The sequence below is a fragment of the Capricornis sumatraensis genome, chromosome 8 (assembly GCF_032405125.1).
Source record: "Capricornis sumatraensis isolate serow.1 chromosome 8, serow.2, whole genome shotgun sequence".
NCBI lineage: Eukaryota > Metazoa > Chordata > Mammalia > Artiodactyla > Bovidae > Capricornis > Capricornis sumatraensis.
In genome coordinates, this window is record NC_091076.1 from 33,273,535 (window position 1) to 33,300,993 (window position 27,459).

At 48.5% G+C, this 27,459-nt stretch overlaps 1 protein-coding gene across 1 annotated transcript in view; it reads right to left on the minus strand.

Moving 5' to 3' along the window:
- Window positions 1-27,459, minus strand: part of TENM4 (teneurin transmembrane protein 4) — a 439,221-nt gene that overhangs the window by 220,219 nt on the left and 191,543 nt on the right. The window contains exons 4-5 of the mRNA XM_068978818.1: window positions 26,465-26,563; window positions 24,685-24,920 (exon numbers count right to left, since the gene is read on the minus strand). Of these exons, the coding sequence (XP_068834919.1) occupies window positions 24,685-24,920; window positions 26,465-26,563 (335 nt within the window). The remainder of the gene's footprint in view (window positions 1-24,684; window positions 24,921-26,464; window positions 26,564-27,459) is intronic.

The window sequence follows — 27,459 nt, forward strand, 5'->3', positions numbered from 1 at the left end:
GGCAAAACAGTAACAGTCACAAACTGACAGTGTTTCATTCCCCAAGTTCTACTCCTGGTTTTGCACCAAAGCCACATTATTCAAAGGTTTCAAGCTCAGAAGTCATATACACAGAGATGTATACAGCAGTGTGTTATTAAGAAAATCAGAAGCAATGCAGATGTCTTAAAACAGGAGAATGACTGAGCTAAATTATGATACAGGTACTGGATGGAATGCAAGCTAATCATTATGAAAAATAACTGATACTCCTAAAAGATGATGCTGTGAAAGTGCTGCACTCAATATGCAAGCAAATCTGAAAAACTCAGCAGTGGCCACAGGACTAGAAAAAGTCAGATTTCATTTCAATCCCAAAGAAAGGCAATGCCAAAGAATGCTCAAACTACCACAATATTGCACTCATCTCACACACTAGCAAAGTAATGCTAACAATTCTCCAAGCCAGGCTTCATGAACATGAACTGTGAACTTCCAGATGTCCAAGCTGGATTTTGAAAAGGCAGAGGAACCAGAGATCAAATTGCCAACATCCGCTGGATCATCAAATAAGCAAGAGAGTTCCAGAAAAACATCTATTTTTGCTTTATTGACTATGCCAAAGCCTTTGACTGGATCACAACAAACTGGAAAATTCTGAGAGAGATGGGAATACCTGACCACCTGACTTGCCTCCTGAGAAATCTGTATGCAGTTCAAGAAGCAACAGTTAAAACTGGACATGGAACAACAGACTGATTCCAATAGGAAAAAGGAGTACGTCAAGGCTGTATATTATCACCCTGCTTATTTAACTTATATGCAGAGTACATCATGAGAAATGCTGGGCTGGATGAAGTACAGGCTGGAATCAAGATTGCCAGGAGAAATATCAATAACCTCAGATACACAGATGATACCACCTTTATGGCAGAAAGCAAAGAACTAAGAGCCTCTTGATGAAAGTGAAGGAGGAGAGTGAAAAAAGCTGGCTTAAAACTCACCTTACAGAAAACTAAGATGATGGCATCTGATCCCATCACTTCATGGCAAATAGATGGGGAAACAATGGAAACAGTGACAGACTATTTTGCGGGGGCTCTAAAATCACTGCAGATGGTGACTGCAGCCATGAAATTAAGACGCTTACTCCTTGGAAGAAAAGTTTGACCAACCTAGATAGCATATTAAAAAGCAGAGACATTAGTTTACCAACAAAGAACCATCTAGTCACAGCTATAGTTTTTCCAGTAGTCATGTACGGATGTGAGAGTTGGACTGTAAAGAAAGCTGAGTGCCGAAGAATTGATGCTTTTGAAATGTGGTGTTGGAGAAGACACTTGAGAGTTCCTTGGACTGCAAGGAGATCCAACCAGTCCATCCTAAAGGAAATCAGTCCTGAATATTCATTGGAAGGACTGATGCTGAAGCTGAAACTCCAATACTTTGGCCACTTGATGCGAAGAATATTCATTGGAAAAGACCCTGATACTGGGAAAGATCGAAGGCAGGAGGAGAAGGGGACAATAGAGGATGAGATAGTTGGATGACATCACCGATGCAATGGACATGAGTTTGAGTAGGTTCCGGGAGTTGGTGATGGACAGGGAAGCCTGGCGTGCTGCAGTCCATGGGACTGCAAAGAGTCAGACATGAGTGAAAGACTGAACTGAACTGACAATGAGCAATGAGGGCAAATGCTTATTATGTAATTTTAAGGGGGAAGAAAGGTAGGATACAGAATTGCATGTTTTTGCATGCAATGTATGTTTATATAAAAACATCTAGAAAGACATATGTAAAAATGACATCAGGCTTTGAATCACAGTGTAGGATGAGTGACGAATTTTCTGCACTGATTTCCAAACTCATTTCCATGCTGTTTACCTTAAAAAGGAAGTTCCACAACCCAGTCTCGGAAAAAGCAAGAGGTACAAAAACGATGATAGAGCAGAGCAGGAAAATTCTGGTTTCGAGTCTATGCCATAAGTCAGACATTTAGGCAAGGGGAATTCCATATGCTATTTCATTCAGTCCTTACACAAACCTTGAGAAAACGATCAGGATTCCCATTTCTGGTCAACATGCCATCATGGTCAACAAAAGAGTCTGAAATGCAGTACTTGGATGCAATCTCAAAAACGACAGAATGATCTCTGTTTGTCTCCAAGGCAAACCATTCAATATCACAGTTATCCAAGTCTATGCCCCAACCAGTAACGCTGAAGAAACTGAAGTTGAACGGTTCTATGAAGACCTACAAGACCTTTTAGAACTAACACTCAAAAAAGATGTCCTTTTCATTATAGGGGACTGGAATGCAAAAGTAGGAAGTCAAGAAACACCTGGAGTAACAGGCAAATTTGGCCTTGGAATGGGGAATGAAGCAGGGCAAAGACTAATAGAGTTTTGCCAGGAAAATGCACTGGTCATAGCAAACACCCTCTTCCAACAACACAAGAGAAGACTCTACACATGGACATCACCAGATGGTCAACACCAAAATCAGATTGATTATATTCTTTGCAGCCAAAGATGGAGAAGCTCTATACAGTCAACAAAAACAAGACCAGGAGCTGACTGTGGCTCAGATCATGAACTCCTTATTACCAAATTCAGACTCAAACTGAAGAAAGTAGGGAAAACTGCTAGACCATTCAGGTATGACCTAAATCAAATCCCTTATGATTATAGAGTGGAAGTGAGAAATAGATTTAAGGGTCTAGATCTGATAGATTGAGTCCCTGATGAACTATGCAATGAGGTTTGTGACATTGTACAGGAGACAGGGATCAAGACCATCCCCGTGGAAAAGAAATGCAAAAAAGCAAAATGGCTGTCTGGGGAGGCCTTACAAATAGCTGTGAAAAGAAGAGAGGTGAAAAGCAAAGGAGAAAAGGAAAGATATAAGCATCTGAATGCAGAGTTCCAAAGAATAGCAAGAAGAGATAAGAAAGCCTTCTTCCACCATCAATGCAAAGAAATAGAGGAAAAGAACAGAATGGGAAAGAATAGAGCTCTCTTCAAGAAAATTAGAGATACCAGGGAACATTTCATGCAAAGATGGGCTCAATAAAGGACAGAAATGGTCTGGACCTAACAGAAACAGAAGATATTAAGAAGAGGTGGCAAGAATACACGGAATAACTGTACAAAAAAGATCTTCACAACCCAGATAATCATGATGATGTGATCACTAATCTAGAGCCAGACATCTTGGAATGTGAAGTCAAGTGGGCCCTGGAAAGCATCACTAGGAACAAAGCTAGTGGAGGTGATGGAATTCCAGTTGAGCTATTTCAAATCCTGAAAGATGATGCTGTCAAAGTGCTGCACTCAATATGCCAGCAAATTTGGAAAACTCAGCAGTGGCCACAGGACTGGAAAAGGTCAGTTTTCATTCCAATCCCAAAGAAAGGCAATGCCAAAGAATGCTCAAACTACCACACAATTGCACTCATCTCACATGCTAGTAAAGTAATGCTCAAAATTCTCCAAGCCAGGCTTCAGCAATATGTGAACTGTAAACTTCCTGATGTTCAAGCTGGTTTTAGAAAAGGCAGAGGAACCAGAGATCAAATTGCCATCATCCACTGGGTCATGGAAAAAGCAAGAGAGTTCCAGAAAAACATCTACTTCTGCTTTATTGACTATGCCAAAGCCTTTGACTGTGTGGATCACAATAAACTGTGGAAAATTCTGAGAGAGATGGGAATACCAGACCACCTAACCTGCCTCTTGAGAAATCTGTATGCAGTTCTGGAAGCAACAGTTAGAACTGGACATGGAACAACAGACTGGTTCCAAACAGGAAAAGGAGTATGTCAAGGCTGTATATTGTCACCCTGCTTATTTAACTTCTATGCAGAGTACATCATGAGAAACGCTGGGCTGGAAGAAGCACAAGCTGGAATCAAGACTGCTGGGAGAAATATCAACAACCTCAGATATGCAGATGACACCACCCTTATGGCAGAAAGTGAAGAGGAACTCAAAAGCCTCTTGATGAAAGTGAAAGAGGAGAGTGAAAAAGTTGTCTTAAAGCTCAACATTCAGAAAATGAAGATCATGGCATCTGGTCCCATCACTTCATGGGAAATAGATGGGGAAACAGTAGAAACAGTGTCAGACTTTATTTTGGGGGGCTCCAAAATCACTGCAAGTGGTGACTGCAGCCATGAAATTAAAAGACACTTACTCCTTGGAAGAAAAGTTATCACCAACCTAGATAGCATATTCAAAAGCAGAGACATTATTTTGCCAACAAATGTCCGTCTAGTCAAGGCTATGGTTTTTCCTGTGGTCATGTATGGATGTGAGATTTGGACTGTGAAGAAGGCTGAGTGCCGAAGAACTGATGCTTTTGAACTGTGGTGTTGGAGACGACTCTTGAGAGTTCCTTGGACTGCAAGGAGATCCAACCAGTCCATTCTGAAGGAGGTCATCCCTGGGATTTCTTTGGAAGGAATGATGCTAAGGCTGAAGCTCCAGTACTTTGACCACCTCATGCGAAGAGTTGACTCATTGGAAAAGATTCTGATGCTGGGAGGGATTGGGGGCAGGAGGAGAAGGGGACAACAGAGGATGAGATGGCTGGATGGCATCACTGACTCGATGGACGTGAGTCTGCGTGAACTCCAGGAGATGGTGATAGACAGGGAGGCCCGGCGTGCTGCGATTCATGCGGTCGCAGAGTCGGACACGATTGAGCAACTGAACTGAATTCCCATTTCACAAATGAAGAAAGGGGAGGCTCATAGAGGCTACATGATGTGCCCAAAGACACCTCCTAAGATACTTTCCATGTTTACACCCTGACTGCCATAGGCATGGCTGACCTCCACAGTCAAAACCATGCAAAATCAAGTAAGTGACTTTGGCAGAATCAGTCCTCAAGTGGGGGTCTATCCAGAGCCTTCAGAGCTATATCATTTACTAGGGTCCTGATTCTGGATAAATGACTTTTCCTTTCTGAGTCTCAGTTTCTCTATCTTTAAAAGAGACAGCAATATTACATTAAAGGGTTACATGGAGTAACACACGTAATTTGTTTAGAACTGTGCCTGCACACAATAGGAACAAAGCAAATGGCAGCTGTCATCATCGCTGTTGTTTCGCTCTGATTTTCCTAAATTCGAGATCCCTTGAAAGACCTGTTTAAGCCAACTCTGCCCATCACCTTTCCTCCTCTCCATACATGGCCCCTAATTTCCCTCCCATGCCAACTGCAAAAATGCCAGCTGAAAATTCCTTTGAGTTGAGGGCTGTTTCACTACCCTGTTCCCATCAGCTGCCAGCTTTTGAGCAAAGGAGCTAGAGATATTTGCCCAATGGATAAAACAGTTTTTAAAAGCGGAATCAGTATAAAGCAGCCTGACAGGATCCTGCTGGTGACTACGTGGCGCTAATTTTAAATCAAGTAAATATATTGCCCTTCTTCCCTTCTCTGGATAAACCTGACTGCAACAATCAGGGTTACTGTCTCTCAACCCCAAATTAAGTGTTTTCTGGAGAATGGACTCTGGCACACTTAATCATTTTTCTGCACTGCGCAATGCTGTGGGGAAAGGAGGCCTTTCAGCAAGGATTTGCTGGCAGCCGCTCGATATTTCTGTAAAACAAGTTGAGGAGGGGATGGGTGCTAGAGAAGGGGGAGGTGGGCACACCCACTGTCAGCGCAGAGATGAAAGGTCAGCTTAACTGGAGGGCACTGAAAACTGGTGACACAGCAAGTTGTAGGGGAACCGGGGCTGAAATCTAATTTGTACAGAATGGAGTAAACAGCTATTATTGCAGTAATGGAGTTAGAAAGCTGTCTTCTCAGGGCACCTTTCACCCAACAGGCTCTACTAAGACCTCTTCCGTGCATGACTAGTCTAGGGGTTGGCCACCTCCACCACCCCTTGGACGGACCTCAGCCCAGTAATCCAACCTCTTCCTGCCCTGCTGTGCTGCTTCCAGACACAAGAAAATAGAAGGCGTGAAACACAGTGGTTACGAGCACAGCCTTCATAGCCACGCAGCCCTGGGTTCTGTTTCTGGTTCTTGTGTTTACAGTTATATGACTTCATTCCTGTAGTTCAACTCCATTGAGTCTCGGGGTCCTCCTCTATAAAATGGTGATAATAATGTCTAGCTCCAAAGAACTCTTGTGAAGATGAAAGGAAAGAATATATTTCACGAACTTATCATGCTGCTTGGCATTTGCTCAAATTGACTACCAGAGGGTAGCTGTCTATGTTGGTATCATCATCACCAACATTTGCAGTGTATATTAAGGTTTTCACTGAGAAAGTGAAGTAAGGAGATTTCTCAAAGAAGTGGAGAACTCTTTGAGTTTTGTTCTGGTTGGTGGCTGTTGGGGGAGTATGGATGTTGCTCTGACTGAACCTGAGCCCCACTCGCTGGGGAGATGGGACTTAGGCTTGACTGGGGCAGAGGCTGGAACAACGCTGAGCCCAAGTCTCTGAATTCATCATTGGGAGCCCTTTCTGCTAAATGACGCTGGCACTGAGTCACAGCAGAAAATGCTGTGAGAGCAAGAAAGCCCCGCTCAGGGCTTGTGCCTCCAACAGGGGCTGCACCCTCAGACCAGAGGAGTCATCTTTCTGAGCCTAAAGTAGAGGGAATGAACCCCCGGGGCAGGTGATGTCAGCTCACCAGGGGGCTCTCCCTCCAAGGCAGGGATCATGTTCTTGTCTCCACCAAGCCCCCAGCATCTGGCCCACAGGAGAGAAGGAGAAACAGAGGAGAGGAAGGAGAGAGACGTAATTAGGACTGTTACTGAGACAATAACAGCTTCCTTCATTAAACGTCGCACCACGTGCCTGACACAGTGGGGGAGGGTGCACGTTCGTTCCATCGTTTAATCCCACCACTTTTTAAGCAAGATTGTATCTCCACTTTATGGATTACGAGGACCGCAAAACGGAGTGACCAAGTAGATATTATTAACCTGATCCTGCATCTCTAGAAAACCAAGGTCCAGAATCCTCCATCACTGCACCACTCGTCCTGGCGGCACCAAGATCCAAACCCAGGTTCTGGGTCACGGCATGCCCTGAGTCCTTCGCAGACCACTGTCAGAGCCCAGGGCAGGCCTCCCCGCCATCCTGATCAGAACAACGTGCAGCTTCTGAGCAAATCACGGACGGCAGAGCAGTCAAGGAAGCGACGCCACTGCGACTCCATGAAGCGGAAGACACGCCACTTCCCTCTTCAAACTCAAGGTGTCACTAAGGATCCAGGAAGCAGAGACACCCTCGGGGGTCACAAGCCCATCCAGGTGCTCCTGCTGGGGTGTGAAGCCAGCCCTGCCCTAGTAGAGCTACACAGCTGACCTGGGAAACCCGGGAAAGTGCCTGTCATTTCCCTGGAGGAGGCAGAAGGCTGTTCTGGAGCTCTCTAGGTTCCCCTTCTTTATGGTGCTTGCAAGTAAGCACCAAGGCTATTCACCAAGCTATCTAAAGCATTTCTATAAAAGGTGTCCCAACTTAGCCAAGGACCAGCCTCTCACATGTGAGGCCTTGTCCCCGCCACTGAACCATCAAAGTGGGCCGAAGCAACCAGGGGCTTGGTTCCACCTTGGGAGCTCCAGCGGGAGGATGTGCCTATTGCTAGGTTCCATTTCCATAGCTACTAGAGAAATGTCCTGTCACAGGGCTCCGTGAGGCACCAGCCCATTGCCTGGTTTCCTTTGGCAAACCAACCACGTAACTGGCTTTCTTTTTTTTTTCTCAGTGATCAAAGTCAATTAGGAGGTGGTCCCCGATGTACCTCTAAATGGAGTTTTAATTTGTGTATATATTATTAGGATAGGCCTTTCCCCTCCGGAACAGTCAGTTCAGTGGGAAGAATGAGGGCGGACAGCTTAACACTGAGTCTGCCACCTGGATTTGTAATGAGGGATGCTATTTCTTTATAATGAGAAGCGTTTTGAAAGAATGTTGTAAACTCTCATGGAACAGAGTGTGCAGCGTCCCTCTTTGATTCCCCACAGCTTCCCAGTCTCCTGCCCATGGAAGTCTTTTCTAGCTCTTTGGAATTAGACTACATTTTCTTGCCTCTCTGCCTTGTCTGAGCACAGAACCAGGCACTCAGTTCTTGGATATTCTAGGGACCCTTGTTTAGCTCAGTCCTTTGGCTAGGAAGTTTAGGACAGCCCAGAGTTCCAGGCACCGTGTTGATGATGACGATAACAACAGCCACTGTCATTAACGACACCAGGCACTCTGCTTAGTGCTTGATAAACGTGTCTGTGTTAGTTGCTCAGTTGTGTCTGACTCTTTGTGACCCCATAGATTGTAGCCTACCAGGTTCCTTTGTCCATGGGATTTCCCAGCCAAGAATAGGAGAATAGGAGTGGGTGGCCATTCCTTTCTCCAGGGGATCTTCCCAGCCCAGAGATCGAACCCGTGTCTCCTGCATTACAGGCAGATTCTTTCATCTGAGCCACAAGGGAAGCTATTATCAATTAATCCTTGCAAAGCCCTACACTGTAGGTACTACTATTATCCTCACTTGCAAGATGAGGGGACTAAGGCTCTAAGAGGTCCAACAACTTGCCCGAGGTCACACATTTCATAAGAGGCAGAGTCACTTCAGATCTGAACTGAATCCAGACTGCCCAGAATCCGTCCCCAACCACTATACACACACTGCCTTTCTGGTTAGATGTGAAACTGTAGAAATAACACAGGTGATATTTTTCATGAGGCTTAGAAAACTCCAGCATTTGGAAGGCTTATCAAGTACAGTACCTGACACTCCTCATGGCTTCTCCCTGTCCTGGAGCCTCTATCTGTGTGGGTTTCTCCTGTTCCTTGAACATTCTTGTCCATCCAGGCTTCACTGATGCAATGCCTCTATGTGGAATAGCCGCTACCTTCCCTATGTTTAAAATCATTCTCCCATCCTTCAAGGCCAACTTCAAACCTTGACATCTTCTGTGAGAATTTCCACCGTAGCCCATGGCCAAAAGTGCCCTCTGCTCTGCCGTCTGCCCCGGGTCCTAGCCATTACTCTCTTGTGCCCACCGCCCCAACAGCCTGTGTCCAGGTGCTCCCTGACACTTGATGGCTCCTCTGTCCACCTATGTGCCCAGTGGGGCAGATCTGCAGAGAGAGCCAGGCTCCCAGCTCTTGCCTTAACTGGCTATGCATCTGGAGGTAAGTCACCTAACCACTCTGATCTTCAACTTTTCCATCTGTAGAAAGGGAAAGAAAATAATCTCCTGGGGTTCTTATAAGGATTAAATTTAAGGAAATCCTTCATAGATTGTCAAGTGTATTGAAAATATAAGACATTATTATTATGTTGTTTAATCAATGAAAGAAAGAACACCCAGGTTTAACAGACAGACTAATGTAAAGATTTACATGGGAAACTTCCTACGCAGCCCCAGATTGACACAAGTAGGGATATGCACAGAACAATTTAATGAATTTAATGCTTTACAAAAAAGTGAGGATGTATAAACAAGTTTCCAAAGAGGAGTTTTCAGTTTTCAGGTAAAGAAAAATGCTACTTCTAAAATTCTCATTTTGAGTCTTTGCTACCTCACCATTCTACCTCCTCTCAAATATCCTTTTTGCCTGCTTAGTGGGCAGAGTCATATATGTGCTCATATACACAGAGAGACTCACACACTAAGACACACACAAGTTCAATGAGCCTGTCTTGCTGTAAAATTCTACAGATGGCCTAAATGGTAAAATTTAGGACAATGTGATGAAATGCAGGCCAGAGCACAATTAATGATACTGGCATTTTTTTTTCCCCTCTTCCCCCTCTGGAGGCTATGAGCAAAATCTAACTCCAGGCTCAAAGGCGCAATAAATCTAGCTGTCTGCCAAACACTAGCAGGAAAGGCCTCCTCTGAAATGAAATGTTACACTGGTGACAAGCTAATGCCACAGCCCCATGAAGCCTGGAGGACAGCGAATCAGATAACACAAGGGACTAGGGCTCAATAAGCAATGTGTATCGAGGTCCCTGATGTCATCTGAGCCTCCTCTGCTCTCCAATCCTGGAGCATTCTGCGTGCACACCACAGCTCCACTCAGTGCCACGGATACCCATGGCAATCCTGGCACAAGGCACGTCCCAGGGTGGGGCGGGGTGGGGGTGGTGTGCGGTCATGGATGCTCCATTTTTTTCCATAAGAAAAGGTAATTTCTCTCTTAGTAAGGAGCTCCCTGCATCCTCTCAGCAGTTCAGATCGGTAAACCACACCAGTCCCACCCCAGCCCAACTCCAGCTATGGGAATTGAAGAGCACACTGTGAAGAGGGCAGGCTCTGGGGCGAATTCTGGCTCTCACACTCAGTAGTGACGTGGCCTTGGAAACTGACTTGTTCTCCTCAGGCCTTAGTTTCTCATCTATGAGATGGAAATAAAAACAGAATGGAACCTAGCACATGGCTGTGCTGTGCTCACTCATTCAGTCGTGTCCGACTCTTGCGACCCCATGGACTGTAGCCCACCAGACTCCTCTGTTCATGGGGATTCTCCAGGCAAGAATACAGGAGTGGGTTGCCATGCCCTCCTGCAGGGGATCTTCTCAATCCAGGGGTCGAACCCAAGTCTCTCTCCTACATTGCAGGCAGATTCTGAACCATCTGAGGCCCCGGGCAGCCCAGCACATGGCTGGTACTTGACAAATGTCTGTTGGATGGGTAGGATCATTGAAAGCTTAAATGAGAAATACATGTAGCAGAACATGCCTAGCTCTTGACGCATGTGAGCTGCCACCTCTGTTAGATCAGAGGAGGTCATGGTAGGGAAGGGGGCGGGAGGGGCAGAGGACATCCCTGGAGAGGATGGCAAAGTCCCCCTTGTTTGCTCTGGGCCGCAGGGGTGCGGCAGCAGGGGAAGATATCGGAGGAGGGCTCTGAGAGGCAGCATGGTCTAATGAAGGGACAAAGGACTTGGAATCAGAAAACCTGGTTTCTAGACCCAGCTCCATGACTTAGCTGTCCTTCCAGGTAAATAAGTAATTTAATCGCAGCAGGCCTCAGTTTCCATATCTGGGGTTTGCAGGATTAAAAAAAAAAAAAAAGCAGTTAATAATCTTCTACAGTGCGGGGATGCTGGGGATGACTGATGGGTTTGAAAGGCCTCATGTGAAGGCAAGGGATTTCTTGGGCATCGGCCCAGTGGAGCCTCTGCTCTAAACGGGGAGGCAGCCTGCACCCTCCTGCAGTCCCCGTGGTTTCTGTAGTTCTGCACTGAGAGCCTTCAGTAACAGAGAGACCGAGGCCTGTGCTAAGTCCAAAGCACAAATGGGTATTTTAACAGTCTTCTGAGACAGGTGCCAAAAACAGCCAACATTTCTATCTAGCATCCCTTGCCTTTGTTTGGACTGTTCCATCTTTCAGAAAGCCATTCCTAGCTTCTCTTTCAGTATCTTCCTTGATTTACAAGGCTCAATGCCTTGGGGAAATTTTATCTGATCTTCCCGGCTGCAATGAATTGCTCTCTCCTTTGGACTCCCACAGGGATAAGGTTCAAACCCCAGTAACATGCTTTTATCATCTGTCTACGATTGCCTTCGGCTCCTTACGCATCTGGCTTTCCGTGAAACCACGGAAAACTCAAGGTAGTGATGCTAGCTTATCTGGCTTTGTCGGTCCCCGTGGCCCAGGACAGAGCCCTGCGGACAGGCTCAGTGAATGCTCCTCGCTGTCTTGAACCTCAGTCTTCGGAAGCTCCCTCTACTACAACCAGATTCCCTGAAGTCCCTGCGTGTGCAGATGGCCCTGGCTGCTGAATCTGAAAGGGGCTCAAATCTCTGGGTGATCTGGCTGCCTGGAAGAGTGAGACCCACATATCCTCAGCGCCTACCAGGGACCACCCGCCTGGCTGGAACCTTTGTAGCTCTGCCTCTTAATGCTCAAGACACCTCTTGGATATTAATGGACAAAACTATCCATGAGAAAACCAAGACGTGGAGGGATGAAGAAACCTGTGTGAGCTTGACGAGAAGGTAAAGTCTGTGGCTTTTGCTCTTAGACTACATTGCTGTCTTTAGAAGGATGAAGCCGTTTAGCTGTGGTTCCATTGTTTTATTGCTAGAAGGAAGGACACACTGTGCTTTTTACAGCCAACTCACCTCCTCTTCCCTTTCCCGCTCCTCTCTTTCCTGCTTCCCTCTCCCCTTCCCACCCTTGCAATGAAGAGCTGCTTGGCTGGGTCTCCTCATCTCTGTCCCCAGCCTATAGCTCTAAGTCAGCCCTGAGTGACCACCTCTTCTCTGTAAATAGGTGCTTGCAGTAGTGGAAAAACAGACATCAGGGAGACTATTCTCACTTTCTCTCTGCATCTAAATGCAATTAAATTATTTCACAGTAATTAGTTCAGAACAGAAACAAGGACTTGGGGACAGTTTCTTCCAAGGATGCTAAAAATCTGGAAAAATCAATTCTTCCACACGCCCAGGGTGCAGCTGGGGAAGGAGGATTCTGGACACACAGCTTGGTCCCTGACCGACTATGAGCTATGCTGCCTCTTCAGGGGCCTTGGAACTACTCATGGGGCAGGCCCCCCCCACCGCCCCCCCTCCAACCGCCGCCCCCAAGTCCTGGGAAGAGTGTGCTGTCTCTGTCAGTCTCTGTAGCTTCTGTTGTTACAAAACATGAATATCCTAATAAACTCAGGTCCTTTCTTTTTTGAGACATTTCCAAACTGAGGACTGTTTGGCCCTCACATTCAACATACCTTGTTTGCTGGCGGGAGGGGAAGACAGACTTCCTTCATTAGTAGCTCTCGTTAGAAAGAAGCAGGCGCCCTGTTGTTACAGCCTCCTTGTAATAGCCTATTATCTGCTTTCACTGGAGGGGGAAACCGAGGCTCAGAGAGAGCGAGCTTCTCACTTCAGTCTTGCAGCTGGGAGGAAGAGGCGAGGGCCCATCGCCAGGCCTGTGCCTCACGCCACCCCTGGCTGGCCTCCCTTCCCTTCGTTTCCAGGAACCGCTTTTCACTCTCCTACAATCTCCCTGCCTCTAGGCTTTTGGTCTCTGTTCCCTGTAAGAGCCTAAGCTTCTATGCTTACCATTTTCTCTCCCTCCATTCCACGCCTTGCGATATCCGTTGGGTTCTGGTTCCAACATTCTTGCCTCCTCTCTCTCCTTCAACACACTTTTGCTGAACACAGGCTACATCCTGCCACATGCTGGTACAAGAAGCTGTGGCCACAGTGCTGGACAAGACCAAAATCACTCCCACCCCCACGGAGCTTACAGTCTACAGTGCAAGTCTTACATTCTAGTGGAGACAGAGTTGAGTCGGGCTAAGACCCAGGCCCCAGCTGCGATGACGGTGAGGCTCCTGGCACTGTGAGCGTGTATGACTGGGTTCCTGGCCTAGTGTGAGGTCATCAGAGGAGCTTCGCTGAGAAAGGGACATGTGAGCTAAGCTTTCGGAAGGAACTGACTGGGAGAAGGCAGGTGGTTCCCTCCACAAATGAAGCTCCTTTACCTCTCTGGGTCTCAGGGCCACTTGTAACCTCCCTGACCTCCACTTGTTGGACCAGCTGACCCAAGAGGAGACACAAAGCCGCAAACGGGCAGGGAAACCGGCTACTTAGCTGGAGACCCGGGGATTCAGCCCTATCCTTCCGAGGAACCCTTAGCAGTTGAGTCATGAGGGCTTTGAACTGTCTGTACCTCGTGACCCAGAAATCCTGCTCAGGGAAACACCCCCCCCCCAAAGTCAGTGAGAGAGGAAAAAAAGCAGGTTTTCTTTATTTCCAGTTACTGAAGTGCTGTTTATAACAGCAAACAGTTGGAAATAGAGGAAAGCAATGATATAATAATGGCACAAATATTACAGGGGTATCAAACTTGACTAGAACGAGATTTTTGTGTTAACACTTAGAAATATGTTCCTGAAAAGATGGTCCATGAAAAAGGGAGGAGGGCCTACGCTTGTGGATTCATGCTGATGACATGGTGGTCTTGGCTGCAGTCCTCTAAGGAGGTCAAGTATGACACACAGAGAAACCTAAAACGTTCCAGCTCTTTGCCTTCATATCTTGAATTCTAAAATTATATCTTAAACTTTTCTCAATAACACTTAGAAGCCTTACAGTTTGAAGGTTATGGCAGGTAACACCTGATCTTTGAATCCAGTAAATACATCACTTCTTTGCTACACGTCTCAAAGACGGTACCTAAAACTATGGAGACGGGGTCTTAGGTGTGTGGTTGCCCGAGTCTGAGGATGGACAGGACCGACTTGACAAAGGGAACCTTTGGGGTGATGGAAATATTCTGTGTGTTGCGGTAGTAATGGTCACACAACGCTGCCAGAATTCATAGCATGGGATGCCTAAAAAGCATTAATTTTCTACATGTAAATTGTATCTCACTAAATCTGATCTTAAAAACAGGCAGTCGGGGCCTGGTGGCTGAGTGGATGTACAGGTAAGGGAGCCACACCTGAGTGGCGTGTGGGTCTCAGTCTAGAGCCCTGACCGGTGCCAGGGCAAGAACTCTGGAGAGTGGGGAGACTGGTGTCAGCCGTTCACCCTCCAGACCCACCCTCTCCTTCTGCCCCCTGCTCTGTGCCCTGCGGGACCGAGCCACATGGTCGGGACGAGTGGGTTCCCTTGAGCTCTGGCTCCTGGTGGGGTCCTGCCAACGGGAGGATAAGCGAGAATGGGGAAGGAGGGAGCTCTGTAAGACGGACAATTTTCTTTCAGGCTGAGCTGAAGCACTGTGAATGACTTACTCACTTCAGCTAGTCCTGGCTGTTTATTCTGATTTTACAGGTGCAGAAACTCATCTGAAGGAGATCAGGTCCTGGTGTGGGTGGCATCGGAAGTCACGGCAGAAGGACGATGTGGATGGCAGCCACTGATCTGCAGAGCTGCGATACTTGAGTCTCCCCTCTGGCTGCAGACACAGGCAGCGCCCCCTCACAGGCTGCTGTCCCTGAGAGGAGTTGTTTCTCATCGAGCCAGAGTCAGCCGTCCCCACCATTCTCACCTTTAGTCCCTGTTCTGCCCTCGTCAGTCCCACAGAGCAAGCCTGCCCTCTCCCCCATGAGCCGGGCCTTGCACACGACTGCGGGGAGCCATGCTGGCCTCTTCAAGTCCTCCTTTTGAGGGGGGCTGAAGGATATATGTCTGGGGTCTGTTACAAAGAGAACAATCTATATATATCTTGCTATTAGTAATTCCCACAGAGCAGCATGAAGGCATCAGTCTTGGAGAGAACGCCTTTAATACAGGATCCTGTATTTTTACAGGTTTCTGTATCTTTATCACTTTTTCCTCCTCCTAAAAGATCAAGTTCAATCATCTCTGTTTCCCATTCTTTGGGCTATAAAGCTAAATCTATGGCTTCTATCCAAAAGGCCTGATACAAAGTCGAAGAGAAAGAGAAGAAAATGAGCCTTATTGCTCACTAATAACACCCAGGCCCAGAGTGCAGCAGGCCTGTGCTTAGGAAGCCAATGGCATCTGAGATCCTGATATGGCAGGAGTGGAACCAAGTGGGCATAATTGTGGGGCAGCAGGGGCTTCAATCACCCTGGCTTTTGTCTCTAATGCTTCCTCTATTCATTTCACATCCAATTCACCTGTACTCAAGGCCTAGGACATAAAACGCACATTTCTGCCACCATGCTTATGCCCACACTATTCTGCCTAGAAACACCTTGGCAGATTTTACCATCTTGCAAGTCTTTGGTTCAGTCATAGCTCACTGAGCACAGCTACTCTGTGCCAAGCACTGTGTTGGGACAGAGTCTGGAGCCGAGACAGCCTAGACAGTGTATTAAAAAGCAGAGACATCACTTTGCCAACAAAGGTCCTTATAGTCAAATCTATGGTTTTTCTAGTAGTCATGTATAGACATGAGAGTTGGATGATAAAGAAAGCTTAGCACTGAGGAACTGATACTTTCAAACTGTGGTGTTGGAGAAGACTCTTGAGAGTCCCATGGACACCAAGGAGCTCAAACCAGTCAGTCCTAAAGGAAATCAACCCTGAAGATTCATTGGAAGGCCTGATGTTGAAGCTCTAACACTTTGGCCACCTGATGCAAAGAGCCGACTCACTGGAAAAGACCCTGATCTGGGGAAAGATTGAGGCAGGAGAAGAAGGGGGCAACATAGGATGAGACGGTTGGATGGCATCATCAACTCAATGAACGTGAGTTTGAGCAAACTCTGGGAGACAGTGAAGGACAGGGAAGCCTGGAGTGCTGCAGTCCATGGGGTCACAAAGAGTCGGACACGACTGAGTGACTGAACAACAACTGAAGCAGAGAATAAGACATTAGGATGGGAGACCACACTACCAAACAGGAAGGGAAATCTGAGACTCCTCCTTGGATTGCTGCCATGAGGAAGTCACGTGCATAGCTGTGCCTGGTCCATGCCTGCATGAGGGAGGCTGCCCCAGTCTGTGCAAGTCACACTGAGTGCCCAAGTCCATCCCTGTCAAAACTGCCCAGGTAACCTGAAGAGCTGGATGACTCAAGCTCTTGCAGACCACGAGTTGCAATAATATCCCAACCAGCAATGCTCTCTAGAAGCTGCCTTTTGAAAAGCAGCAATTAAGCTCTATAACATTCTCACTTATAAATTAAACTATCACCACTTTGAACAAGGATTCTGAATTTTTTTCCCCAATTCAGTCAGCTGCTGGTGGAGGTGAAAAATGCAACCTAATTTTAACAGAGTCCCTCATGGTTTTGGAGCATGTCGGAATGTTCTGCATTACCCAGAGGCTGCTGCAGCCCACACTTGGGACTGCACCCTCAGTGATTTGGCTCAACTTCCTATGAGCACCAATTTGCAGACTGGAAAGGACCTAAGAGGATCAGTTACTCCCACCCCATCCTTGGCTGAGATAACTGAGGTCCAAGGACAGGTAGCAGCTGTCTCCAGAGGCCACCAGCAAGAGACTCATCCTTTGTCACATGCCTTATTTAACCTGCTTAACAGCCTCCAGAGGGAAGTACTACTGTTCTTCCCAATGGTAGATGAGGAAACCAAAGTCCAGAAGAGTCACACAGTTGGAGAGTGGCAAAGCTATTTCCACTGAACCCCATATTCTCTCCCAATCAGAACGCTGTTGTTTAGTCACTCAGTTGTACGTAACTCTTTGAGAGCTCATGGATCTCATGCTTGCCAGGCTCCTCTGTCCATGGGATTTCCCAGGCAAGAATACTGGAATGGGTTGCCATTCCCTCCTCCAGGGGATCTTTCCGACCCAGGGATTGAATCCACATCTCTTGCATTGGCAGGCAGGTTCTTTACCGCTAAGCCACCTGGGAAGTCAGATCAGAACACCTGCTCTCTTTACAGAAATCACCCAAATGAGGCCCCACCCTCTGGAGGGACCTGGACCTGACAACAAAATAAACCAGCATCCCAGGGTAATCTCTGGGTCTCCATTTAAATGTAACGCTCTTCCTGGTTTTTGTATTATTAACAAGCCTTTTAAAAAATCTCCAGATTTAAAGGCTGATCTGGCTAGACAGGTGCTTGAAGAGACCTCAAATATGACTCCATGCTCTTCTGCAGTCCTCAGTGTCTGCTTTTTATGCAAGATTCAGAACTTGAGGGGAGCTGTTGGTTTTATCTGGATAGAGGTGACTAGCAGGGAAGCAAAAATCAACTTTTGTCCTAGTTAAAGAAATGACGCAAGGTGCTTTGGGGTAATGATTCTTGCGGCTGCTTCCCTGGAACAGAGAGACATCCCTACAAATGCTTTCTGACAGGTCTCCTTGATTGTTCTGTCAGCTGCCCTTGTGACTAACACAGGCTGGGGAGCCTTTAGGCACTGCCGTGAGATGATGCTGGCCCAAGTTCTCTCTCAAGACTTACTTTTCCATGGGATGCTAACAGTACTAATGATCCTATTAATAATCATAACAGTATCTAACATTTCTTGAGAGCCCACTCTGTGCCAGGCAGTGGGATAGCTGCTTTATGCAAATTATCTTACTGGAACATCACAAAACCCTGTGAAGTGGCCACTATGATTATTCCCATTTTATAGATGGGTAAACTGAGGATGCTACTGCTGCTGGCAAGTCACTTCAGTTGGTCCGACTTGGTGCGACCCCAGAGATGGCAGCCCACCAGGCTCCCCCGTCCCTGGGATTCTCCAGGCCAGAACACTGGAGTGGGTTGCCATTTCCTTCTCCAATGCAGGAAAGTGAAAAGTGAAAGTGAAAGTGAAGTAGTGTCCGACTCTTAGTGACCCCATGGACTGCAGCCCACCAGGCTCCTTCATCCATGGGATTTTCTAGGCAAGTGTACTGTAGTGGGTTGCCATTGCCTTCTCCAAAACTGAGGCTAATAGAGGTTAAATTAACTTGCCTGAGGTCTCAAAGCACATTAGGCAGCTGAACTGGGACTTGAAAGCAGGCAGCCTTATTTCATGGAGGAGGGCATGGCAACCCACTCCAGTATTCTTGCCTGGAGAATCCCCATGGACAGAGGAGCTCGGCGGGCTACAGTGCATGGGGTCGCGAAGAGTTGGACACAGCTGAGTGACTAAGTGCAGCGCAGCACAGCACAGCCCTATTTTAAAACTCAGGCTCTCAACCACAATGCTACCCTCGGTCTCCTCTCCTGTAAAAAGGGCCTAATCATTCCAGCCACATCAGCCATAGGGAATGTGGAAACTGAAGTTCAGCGAGGTTAAGCCACTTGTTCAAGTTTACACAGCCAGCAAGGTATGGAGTTAGGATCTGAATGGGGTTTTCTAATCCTCCATCATCTGAGCTACAGGGTAGTGGCTGAAAATATGGCCTTTGAAACCCTGTGTCATTTACCAGTTGTGCGACCCTGGCAAAGCATTAACTTCTCTGAGCTTTAGTTTCCTCTTCCAGAACACACAGAACTGTTGTGAGTGTTCAGAGAGATGGTAACTATTTAGTAATGGCTTGGACCAATGCTAGGTACATAGCAAAAATTTAGAATACCATATACTAAGACGGGCTTCTCTGGTGGCTCTGATGGTAAAGAATCCACCTGCATTGCAGGAGACCTGGGTTTGATCTCTGGATCGGAAGATCCCCTGGAGAAGGGCATGGCAACCCACTGCAGTATTCTTGCCTGGAGAATCCCATGGACAGAGGAGCCTGTTGAACTCTGTCCATGGCCCTGCAAAGAGTCGGACACGACTGAGCGACTAACACTACACTACTAAGATGGGAAAGTTACAGCATAAAGCTTAAGACCGTGAGCTCCAAAGAGAGGGAAAAAAACCAGATTAAAAGCGTCAGCTCAAGAGGCTAAGTGCACAGTCTAGCCATTGACTGTAACAGTGGATGAGTTACTTAAGTTCACAGGGTTTCCATGTCCTTATCTGTAATTTGGGGATAATAACCCACAGGCCACTGGCAGATTTCAATGAGAAAACACAAGCAAAGCGCTTCGAAGAGTCAGGGCCGAGTGGACAGGGTATGATGGAAGCGAACTGCCCTGGTCAGTAATCACAAAAAGTGACCCCTGTTATTTCCACTACTCTAAACCACACTGCTTCTTGGGGTGAAAATGTTTTTAAAATGATTAAATGCTATCAAATAAAGCATTATCGCCATGACGACACAAGTTTCACGGTCCGACTTACAACGAACTTTCCCCTCACACCCTCCTTTCCCCATTACGTTCTGCGAACAGATTTCTTTTCTTTGGGAAAGAAAAGGTAGGGTATTCAAATGGAGACTAAACCAACCTGAAAACCTTCACAGAGAGAGTGGATGTCTAAGGCAAGACACCCACCCCAGTGGTGGCCTCTCTGTAAAGGGTGTCCTTCGGAGGCAAAAATCACACATCTTTGCATGATCCATAAGAGATCCCCCAGGCTCAGTGAGGGTCCTCCTTAGGTTCCCAGCCCAGGGCAGAACAGACAGTAACATCCCAGGGGATGAGAAGACAGCCCAAGGGCGAGGCCCTGGGTCCTGCAACCTTTATGGGTAATCAGTGCCGACTCCAGCTTCTCCATCTCCCTATGAAACAGCGGCCAATGTGTCTACAAATGAAAGGTCACCAGTTACTTCATTCTCAATAAACTTTCCAACAAAGAAACTGAAAGTCAAGTGGATCTTGAGCTCCATCCGGACGTGGCAGCCCTGAGCAGACCCCGGAGAAAGAACATCTCTTTCCTGCCCTCTGTTTTCAACTCCCTCTCTGCTGGTGAGGTGATGCAATTCTTTTCTGGAACTTGATAGGATGTAAAAAATAATTACAAATGAAAAGGTTATTCATAATTTTTAAATGAGTTAATTAGTAAACCCAGTCAGACTCGCTCATTACAGTAATTAATAATTGATTACACTTGAAATTAAACACAATTTTTCATCAAAATCTAATTAAAGATCTGTGCTTCTTGCCTGTTGATGAGATCAGCTGGTCTGCTGGCAAAAGTCTTTGTGAAGGATATTTGTGCGCAGCAGAGACAATTAATTTGATTTTGAATAATTGATAGATCCTTACAAGGTAGTCATCACGGCCTGAGATGATGGCCAAGCCAACGAGAGCTCACCCTTGGCCCTTGGAAGGCCAAGCAGCTGCAGAGCAAGCACAAGGCTGCAACCCAGCCCCAGAGGACTCGTGGGACCCAGCCGGCACCCGCAATGCACGCACGGCCTTAGCTTACTCCTCCTCCAACCTCAGAAGCATCCTCCCGAGGTAGTGGACTATGAGGGAGAAATCAGGACTCAGGGGAAGTAAGTTGCCCAGGGAGCAACAGCTGCTCGGTGGCAGAGCTGGGAGTGGAATCCAGACTCAGGCTGCTGCGAGCTCTGCCCCCAAGCCTCCTTGCGGAATCTCCAGGTTAACAGAGGGAAGCCCCCAGGCTTGCCTCTCTGATCGGGCCCTTGGATACGGATCCTAAACTTCTGTTTTAAGTTGTCTATATACCTCAGGCTTTGGCAGAAGGATGTATTTATTCTTGGCAGGAACACCTTCTCAGTGGACTGACCTCTCCTGACTTGAGACCCAAATTCTCCCAAATCGACCTCAACCACCCGCCTCCCCCGCAACACTGTCACCCTCTGAGTTGAAGCCCTCATCTTCTCCTGACTTGTTCAGGCAGTAGGGCCCATTCTTCCTCCCTCCACCCTGAACTTTCTAAGACAAACGTGTCCTGCCACTGCTTCAAGCCCTTCAGGGGTTCCCTGTTGCCCGTCCAGTAAGGTCTTGAACTTGGCTTCCACAGTGATCTTCACAATCTGACCACTCTCTCCCACATTAGCTCTAATCGTGGCCCCCATGCCCCTCAAAGTCTTCAAACGGAAAATGTCTTTGCCACCAGATCGCCTCCTTTCAGGACTTGGAGCCATCGCTTAGTGCGAAATTCCTTTCCTTCGTGTCTACTTCTGGCTGCGACCTGAAGACTCAGCTAAAACAGCACCTTCGCCAGAAAGTCTCCTCGGGTCCCCTCCTGGAGGGGGCTGGGTATTCCCACAGCTGCTCCCCATGCCACAGGTAATATACTATGGGGTCATGCTGGATCAATCGCTGCCTCTAAGCTGGCAGCACCTCAAGAGTAGGGGACATGCTGTTGGCCCTAGCGCAGCACAGTGCCTGACTCAAAGAAGGCACCTTGTTTGGTTTGCTGAATGAAAAAGAATATTCACAAAATTGTAGATTCTAAGACTACTGTGAAATGGAGTATTTCCTGCCGTATCAGTAAACAAAGATGTCGCAGCCATCAGCAATTTCAGGCCCCCAAGCGTGAATTTCTGAGCCCTGAGGGCACCCAAAAGGGAGAACAATGCTTATGATCCAGGAGCTGCTGCTACTCCCTACGGTGAACAAGGAACTAAGGATGTGAAAAATCAAGAAGCAGAACGCCTACCTCAGATAGCTGAGATACATATGAGAGGAATGACTTCAGTGAGCCCAGCCTCTTTCATCCTCCCATACATAGAAAAGTGCCAAATTCCTTGAGATACCTGGTTTTCCTTAATTAAAAACAATCTTTTGATATTCAGACTACCTGTCCCTTGCTGCAGACTTCTGTATATCCTGACTCCCACCCTGCAGCCTACCTCCTCGGAGCAATTATGTCAGGGTTATTCAGAGTCTGTCTCCTAGGTGTGGCGTCCTAAAAATTCTCACCAAATAAAACGTCAGGTTCCAGGCTGTGACTGTTTTTGGAGTTTGACATTATCAATGTGGGAAGGAAAATGAAAGGTCCTCCAGTGACAAGCCCTATTCAATGAATGAATCTTTGTCTTGCTTACGTGGTCATTAAGCACTATTTGTACTCTTCCTAGACAGGAAACTCACCAGCTCCCACAGTAGCCCCTACTTTTAGATGGTTGATGATATAGTCTTACTAAATGGGAGAGGAAGAAGCCCATGGGATGGATGGCAGAAAGAAAGGTTATTTAATCAAATAGAGACTTAGACTTTCTGAACTAAGTTACACAGTGTATAGTATAAACCTTACGACTTTAACACAAAACAAGTTGCTGTCTCTTGATGAACAGTGACACTGCTTATTCAAAAGTCTTCTCATCTATAACCTGTTTGCAGGGCAGTACTGGAGATGTGGACAGAGAGAACAGATTTGTGGGCACGCGGAGAGAAAAGGGTGGGACGGACGGGAAGAGTAGCATGGAAACGTGTACGCTGCCATATGTAAAACAGACAGCCGGTGGGGACTTGCTGTATGACTCAAGGAACTCAAACTGAGGCTCTGTGACAACCTACAGGGGTGGGATGGGGTGGGAGGTGGGAGGGACGTTCAAGATGGAGGGGACACATATATACTTATGGCTAATGCATGTTGATGTATGACAGAAACTGACACAATATTGTAAAGCAATTATCCTTCAATTAAAAATAAATAAATTAAAAAAAAATTTATGGTTCTCAAGGGAGAAAGGTGGGGAGGGGGTAAATTAGGAGTTTGGGATTAGCTAAAAAAAAAAAGTCAACTCATCTATGAAATATAATAATGTCAGTAAAAAGCAAGGGCTGTGCTAGTGGTCGGTGGGGTTACAGTACTGGTGATGCCACGGAGAAACTGCTGCGCCAGGTGGCCGTGCTTGGAACCCCACAACCCTCCCCGGTTACCCGATCCATGTCAATCCTGAAGCTCTTGCAGAGCCTGGCTGGGAGCTGACTGCTCCCAGTTTGGCTGTTCCTTTTTACCCCACGACCCAGAGCAGGGGTGGAAAATACTCGGCTTGTCATCAATATTCTCCATTCCTGTGACCACAACAGACATCAGCCATCAGTCACAGACTCTTCCACGGAGTCTGAACGAAGCCTTGGGAGGCTTCTCAGCACAGCTTTTCAAGGCGGCCACAGCGAATCAATCAGACAGAAGAGCAGATAAACACATATGCCAGCCTGATCTTGGTGCCATGAGATTCTCCAACCCGATCTTCACAAGCGGAGGAGAGACCCGGCATGCCAGATAAGGCTTACTGCAGCTCCAGGTGCTTAAGGAGTCTTTGTTTGGAGGGTTATCATCTTCCTGATTACTTGTTTTTACTTAAAGATCTTGAGAGCGAAGTGACTTTACAGCTTACATCACCCAGACCCCCATTTAGGCTTGAGTCTCTTCCTCCCAAACCAGTGGGAGCCGTGCTCTATTCATCACTTCTTGTGACAGTGCTTACTACCTCTCGAGACAGTCCTCTCCCACCCATGGTGACTTTGCTTGTCACAGAGTCCTTTTCCACAGCAGGCAGCACTCTGTCTTCCTCTGGCTTCTGCCAGTGAGTTTCATTTCTATTTATTGGGTTTACACAGCAAGGTTTCCTTTGCTAACAGAAGGATCTCAGAATGCCTGAGCGTGGATTCCAGGCCTTCTCAAGCTGGCCTAACCTACCATACATCTTAGAATGATAGAATCTGAAGGTTGGGAAGGAAAGAGGGTTAAGCCAACCCTGGTGGATGCCGTTACTAACAGGCTGATTTACAGAGAGGCAGCGGACTCTACGCCTCTCTCCGGAGTAACATCTTTCCCGGGAGCAGACCAAAGGCCAAAGGCAGGGGTCGGAAGCAGGACACCCGACTGCGCTGCAAATACATCAGAAGAGCGTGCAGTGGGGGTGTCACAGGCATGGCGCTGGGCCTAGAGGGGTGTGTTACACGGTGGGAGCCCTGGGCTCAGCTAGGCAGGCTGGTCTGTGCTGCCCCCCGGCCTGTGTGTCCCCTCAGCCAGCGCCAACCGCTCATGGGGGCCCTTCCCAACCGCGGCCTCCCACTGGACCTTGGCTCCCCTAGAAGGCCCGGCCAGACCCTCACCTTCAGACCCGCTCTCCTGGCTTGAGGTCAGCACAGCCCACTCTGCGGCAGCTTCCCTCCAGCCCCAGGGCCTGCGGTCTCCTCCTTGCTCCTCGCTGCAGCGGCCTGGCACCCACAGGAGAGGCCAGCCTGCTGTCGAGCCTCCCAGCCTGCCACTTCGTTTCTAGTCACTACCCCCCATGACAGTCATGCCACAGATGACGCCAGGCTTCCATCACACGAGGGGGCCAACAGGATGTACATCCAGGATATACACGCATGCCGCCTTCCTGGTGTACATGCAGGAGGAGGGGACGGTCCCAGAGCCCCCCTTGACAGTCTTGGGGTGCAGGGGGCATCGTTACTGGCCGGCCCAGGGCGCTCAGCCCGCACGGTTCACCCCTCGAGCTCTGACCGCCCACAGGTGTCTCGGTCACTGCCCTCTGGGCCGAAGGGGCCCCCAGGGACGCTGGGGCGGGGCGGGGGTACTTACCCACAAAGTACGCCAGCAGGATGACCAGCGTGGCCGAGATGGCAATGGCGCTCAGGGCCGCGCACTTCCAGTTACAGTACTTGGAAGGCTTCTTGAGGTTGAAGGCCGGGCGGGAGAAGGTGGTGCGGGGCAGGGGCCGGGGCGGCGGCGAGTACACCGTGCTGGACGTCAGAGGGTAGCCCGGCGCCGCGCTGCAGAAGAGCGGGGAGGTGCCTCCCGGCTTGAAGAGGAAGTGCCTGTGGACGGAGAGAAGCCGGGGGCGGCAGGGTTAGCTGGCGCCCCGGGAGCCCACACTGGCCTGAGGGTGGAGGCAGCAGTAGAGGAAGCATGCAGAAGAGCCTAGAGAGACGGGGAAAGAGAGAGCCGCCACGGAGGAGAGGAGGGACAGAGAGAAAGGAAAATCATGTGCCGGACAGAACAGGGCACACGGAGACACGTTTCCACGGAAACAGGGGTGGGACAGCCCTGCCCATGGGGAACCCACCCCAGCTGGACAGAAGGCTGGGTGCTGAGATCCTTTTCCTGGGAAGCCACGGTGGGGCTGGGATGCTGTTTTCTTGGAGAAGGAACTAGATGTCTTCTAAAATTATTGCAGTAACTTGGAAAACGCCGAAAATCCTATTCTGGCCACCATCACCATTCCCCGTCCCCCGGAGATTATGAAACCGCCGGTTTTTCCTCTCCCTCCAATGCATCCTTCGCTTTTGTACCATGGTGGAGGAATGGAATACCAACTTTTTTTTTTTTTTTTTAGAGGGAGTTGGGCTTCCCTGATAGCTCAGTTGGTAAAGAATCTGCTTGCACTGCAGGAGACCCCCGTTGGATTCCTGGGTCTGGAAGAGCCTCTGGAGAAGGGGTAGGCTACCCACTCCAGTATTCTTGGGCTTCCCTTGTGGCTCAGCTGGTAAAGAATCCGCCTGCAATGCGGGAGACCTGGGTCTTCGATCCTTGGTTTGGGGAGATCCTTTGCAGAAGGGAAACGCTATGCACTCCAGTGTTCTGGCCTGGAAAATTCCATGGACTATATATTCCACGGGGTTGCAACGAGCTGGACAGGACTGAGTGACTCTCAGTTTCACGTTCACTTTGGTAGGGGTGCGAACCAAGAAACCACTACTAAACCCTGCCAAGGTCAAGAGTCCCTTAGTGGCTGTTACACAGCGAATGTCAGCAGATGCCTTCAAAGAACTCTGCCCAGAAGCCAGCCTGCTGCCTTCCAGGCCCCTGGTAACAGCTGTGGCAGAGGACAGATGGGCAACTGTGTCCTGCAGCCTGGCCATAGTCTTGAGGGCAGCACGGCAAGGTCAAAGCACATTGCTGTGGCCGAATTAGGTGCCAGGAAATCCTGGGAAACGGGGTGCACTGGTTGCCCTGCATGCCCCCGGAGTCTTAGGGCAGAAGGTAAGACTGAGAGGGCTCCTGTACCCTGCTGCGGTGCAAGAGGCCTCGGGCCGCAGAATATAGCACCAGGGCCAGCATACATACAACACAGGGCCTGTGCTGCATAGAGGCGGCTACATGAGATGGCTTCCGGATGTCAGAGGCAGCCAATGAGATGCCGGGAGCACCATATTAACAAGACTGCTGTTAATATGCTGCGGGATAGGGTACTCCAAGGATAAACTCTTGCAAGTTGAACACAGGCTTGGGGATGGGCATGCAACATGGCCTCATCACTTCCCCAAGGAGGTCCCAGGGAAAGGTCTCAGGGTCAGCATGCAGGAGCAGGGGCCACAGGGAGAGCACACACAGAGGGGAGGAGCATGGGGACGTCACCTACCCGTCATTGTAAGCCCCATCATGGCGGGAGGCGCTGAGAATGTCCATCTCAATCAGGCTGTCCTGCAATGTCCCTAGGAATGGCTGCTTGCCTAGGTTTCTACACACACATGGAGACATGAATGAAGCCATGAGTCATGCATCGATGAAGGGCAGAGTAGAGAAACACGGAGAGCGGCTGACTGCTGTGGCTGTGCGTGAGACCAGCAGGGGGCAGTTTCCAGGCAAGGGGGCTGTGGGCAAGCCCCCGGTGCCCGGGGTCTGCCTGGCCGAGAGCATCTGGAGGGAGCACCCTCCATACAGACCTGTAGGTCTGCCAGCTGTGTGCGTCACATCGCATCTCTGACTGGCGAAGACTGATTATGGCTCATGTGCTGAGCTAGGCGCGTGATACCCATTTATCTCAGGTCTTCAAAGAGACATGGTACAAGGAAGGCAGTGTCGTCCCCTTTGTACAGAGCAGGGAATGGAGACACGGGGAGGTCCCAGGACTAAGCTGAGGCTACCAGCTAGCAAGGTTCAAAGCAGGGATGTGAGCCCAGGTTTATCTGGTTCCAGAGCCTGGCTTTCTCCTCTGCTTGATCCTGCCTACATCTGCTTTAACAGCCAGAGATATTCAGTTTGCTCATCCAAAGGAAAAAGACAGACAAGCATTTTGGGCCCTTTGCTTTTAAAGCAGTGGTTCTCAAACTTGTAAGCATAGGAATCCTCGGGAGAGCTATGCTTTGCTGAGGCTCAGCTCCAGAGATTTGGGGTCACTGGGTGTTGGGGGGTCTGGGGATCTGCATTTCTCACGAGCCCCCCAGGTTGCAGGTGATACTGGAGGGTCAGGGTCCTTTGGCAGGGTGGTGATGACTGATTGGCAGGGACAGAGCTCCACAGAGACGGGGGGCTCTTTCGTCCCCCACATGCTTTGAGGGCACTGAGGCCTTCTGGGACCCAGAATGAAGGTCGACACACTCGCCACTTTGGTCTCAACTGTGCCTGCTAAGTGAC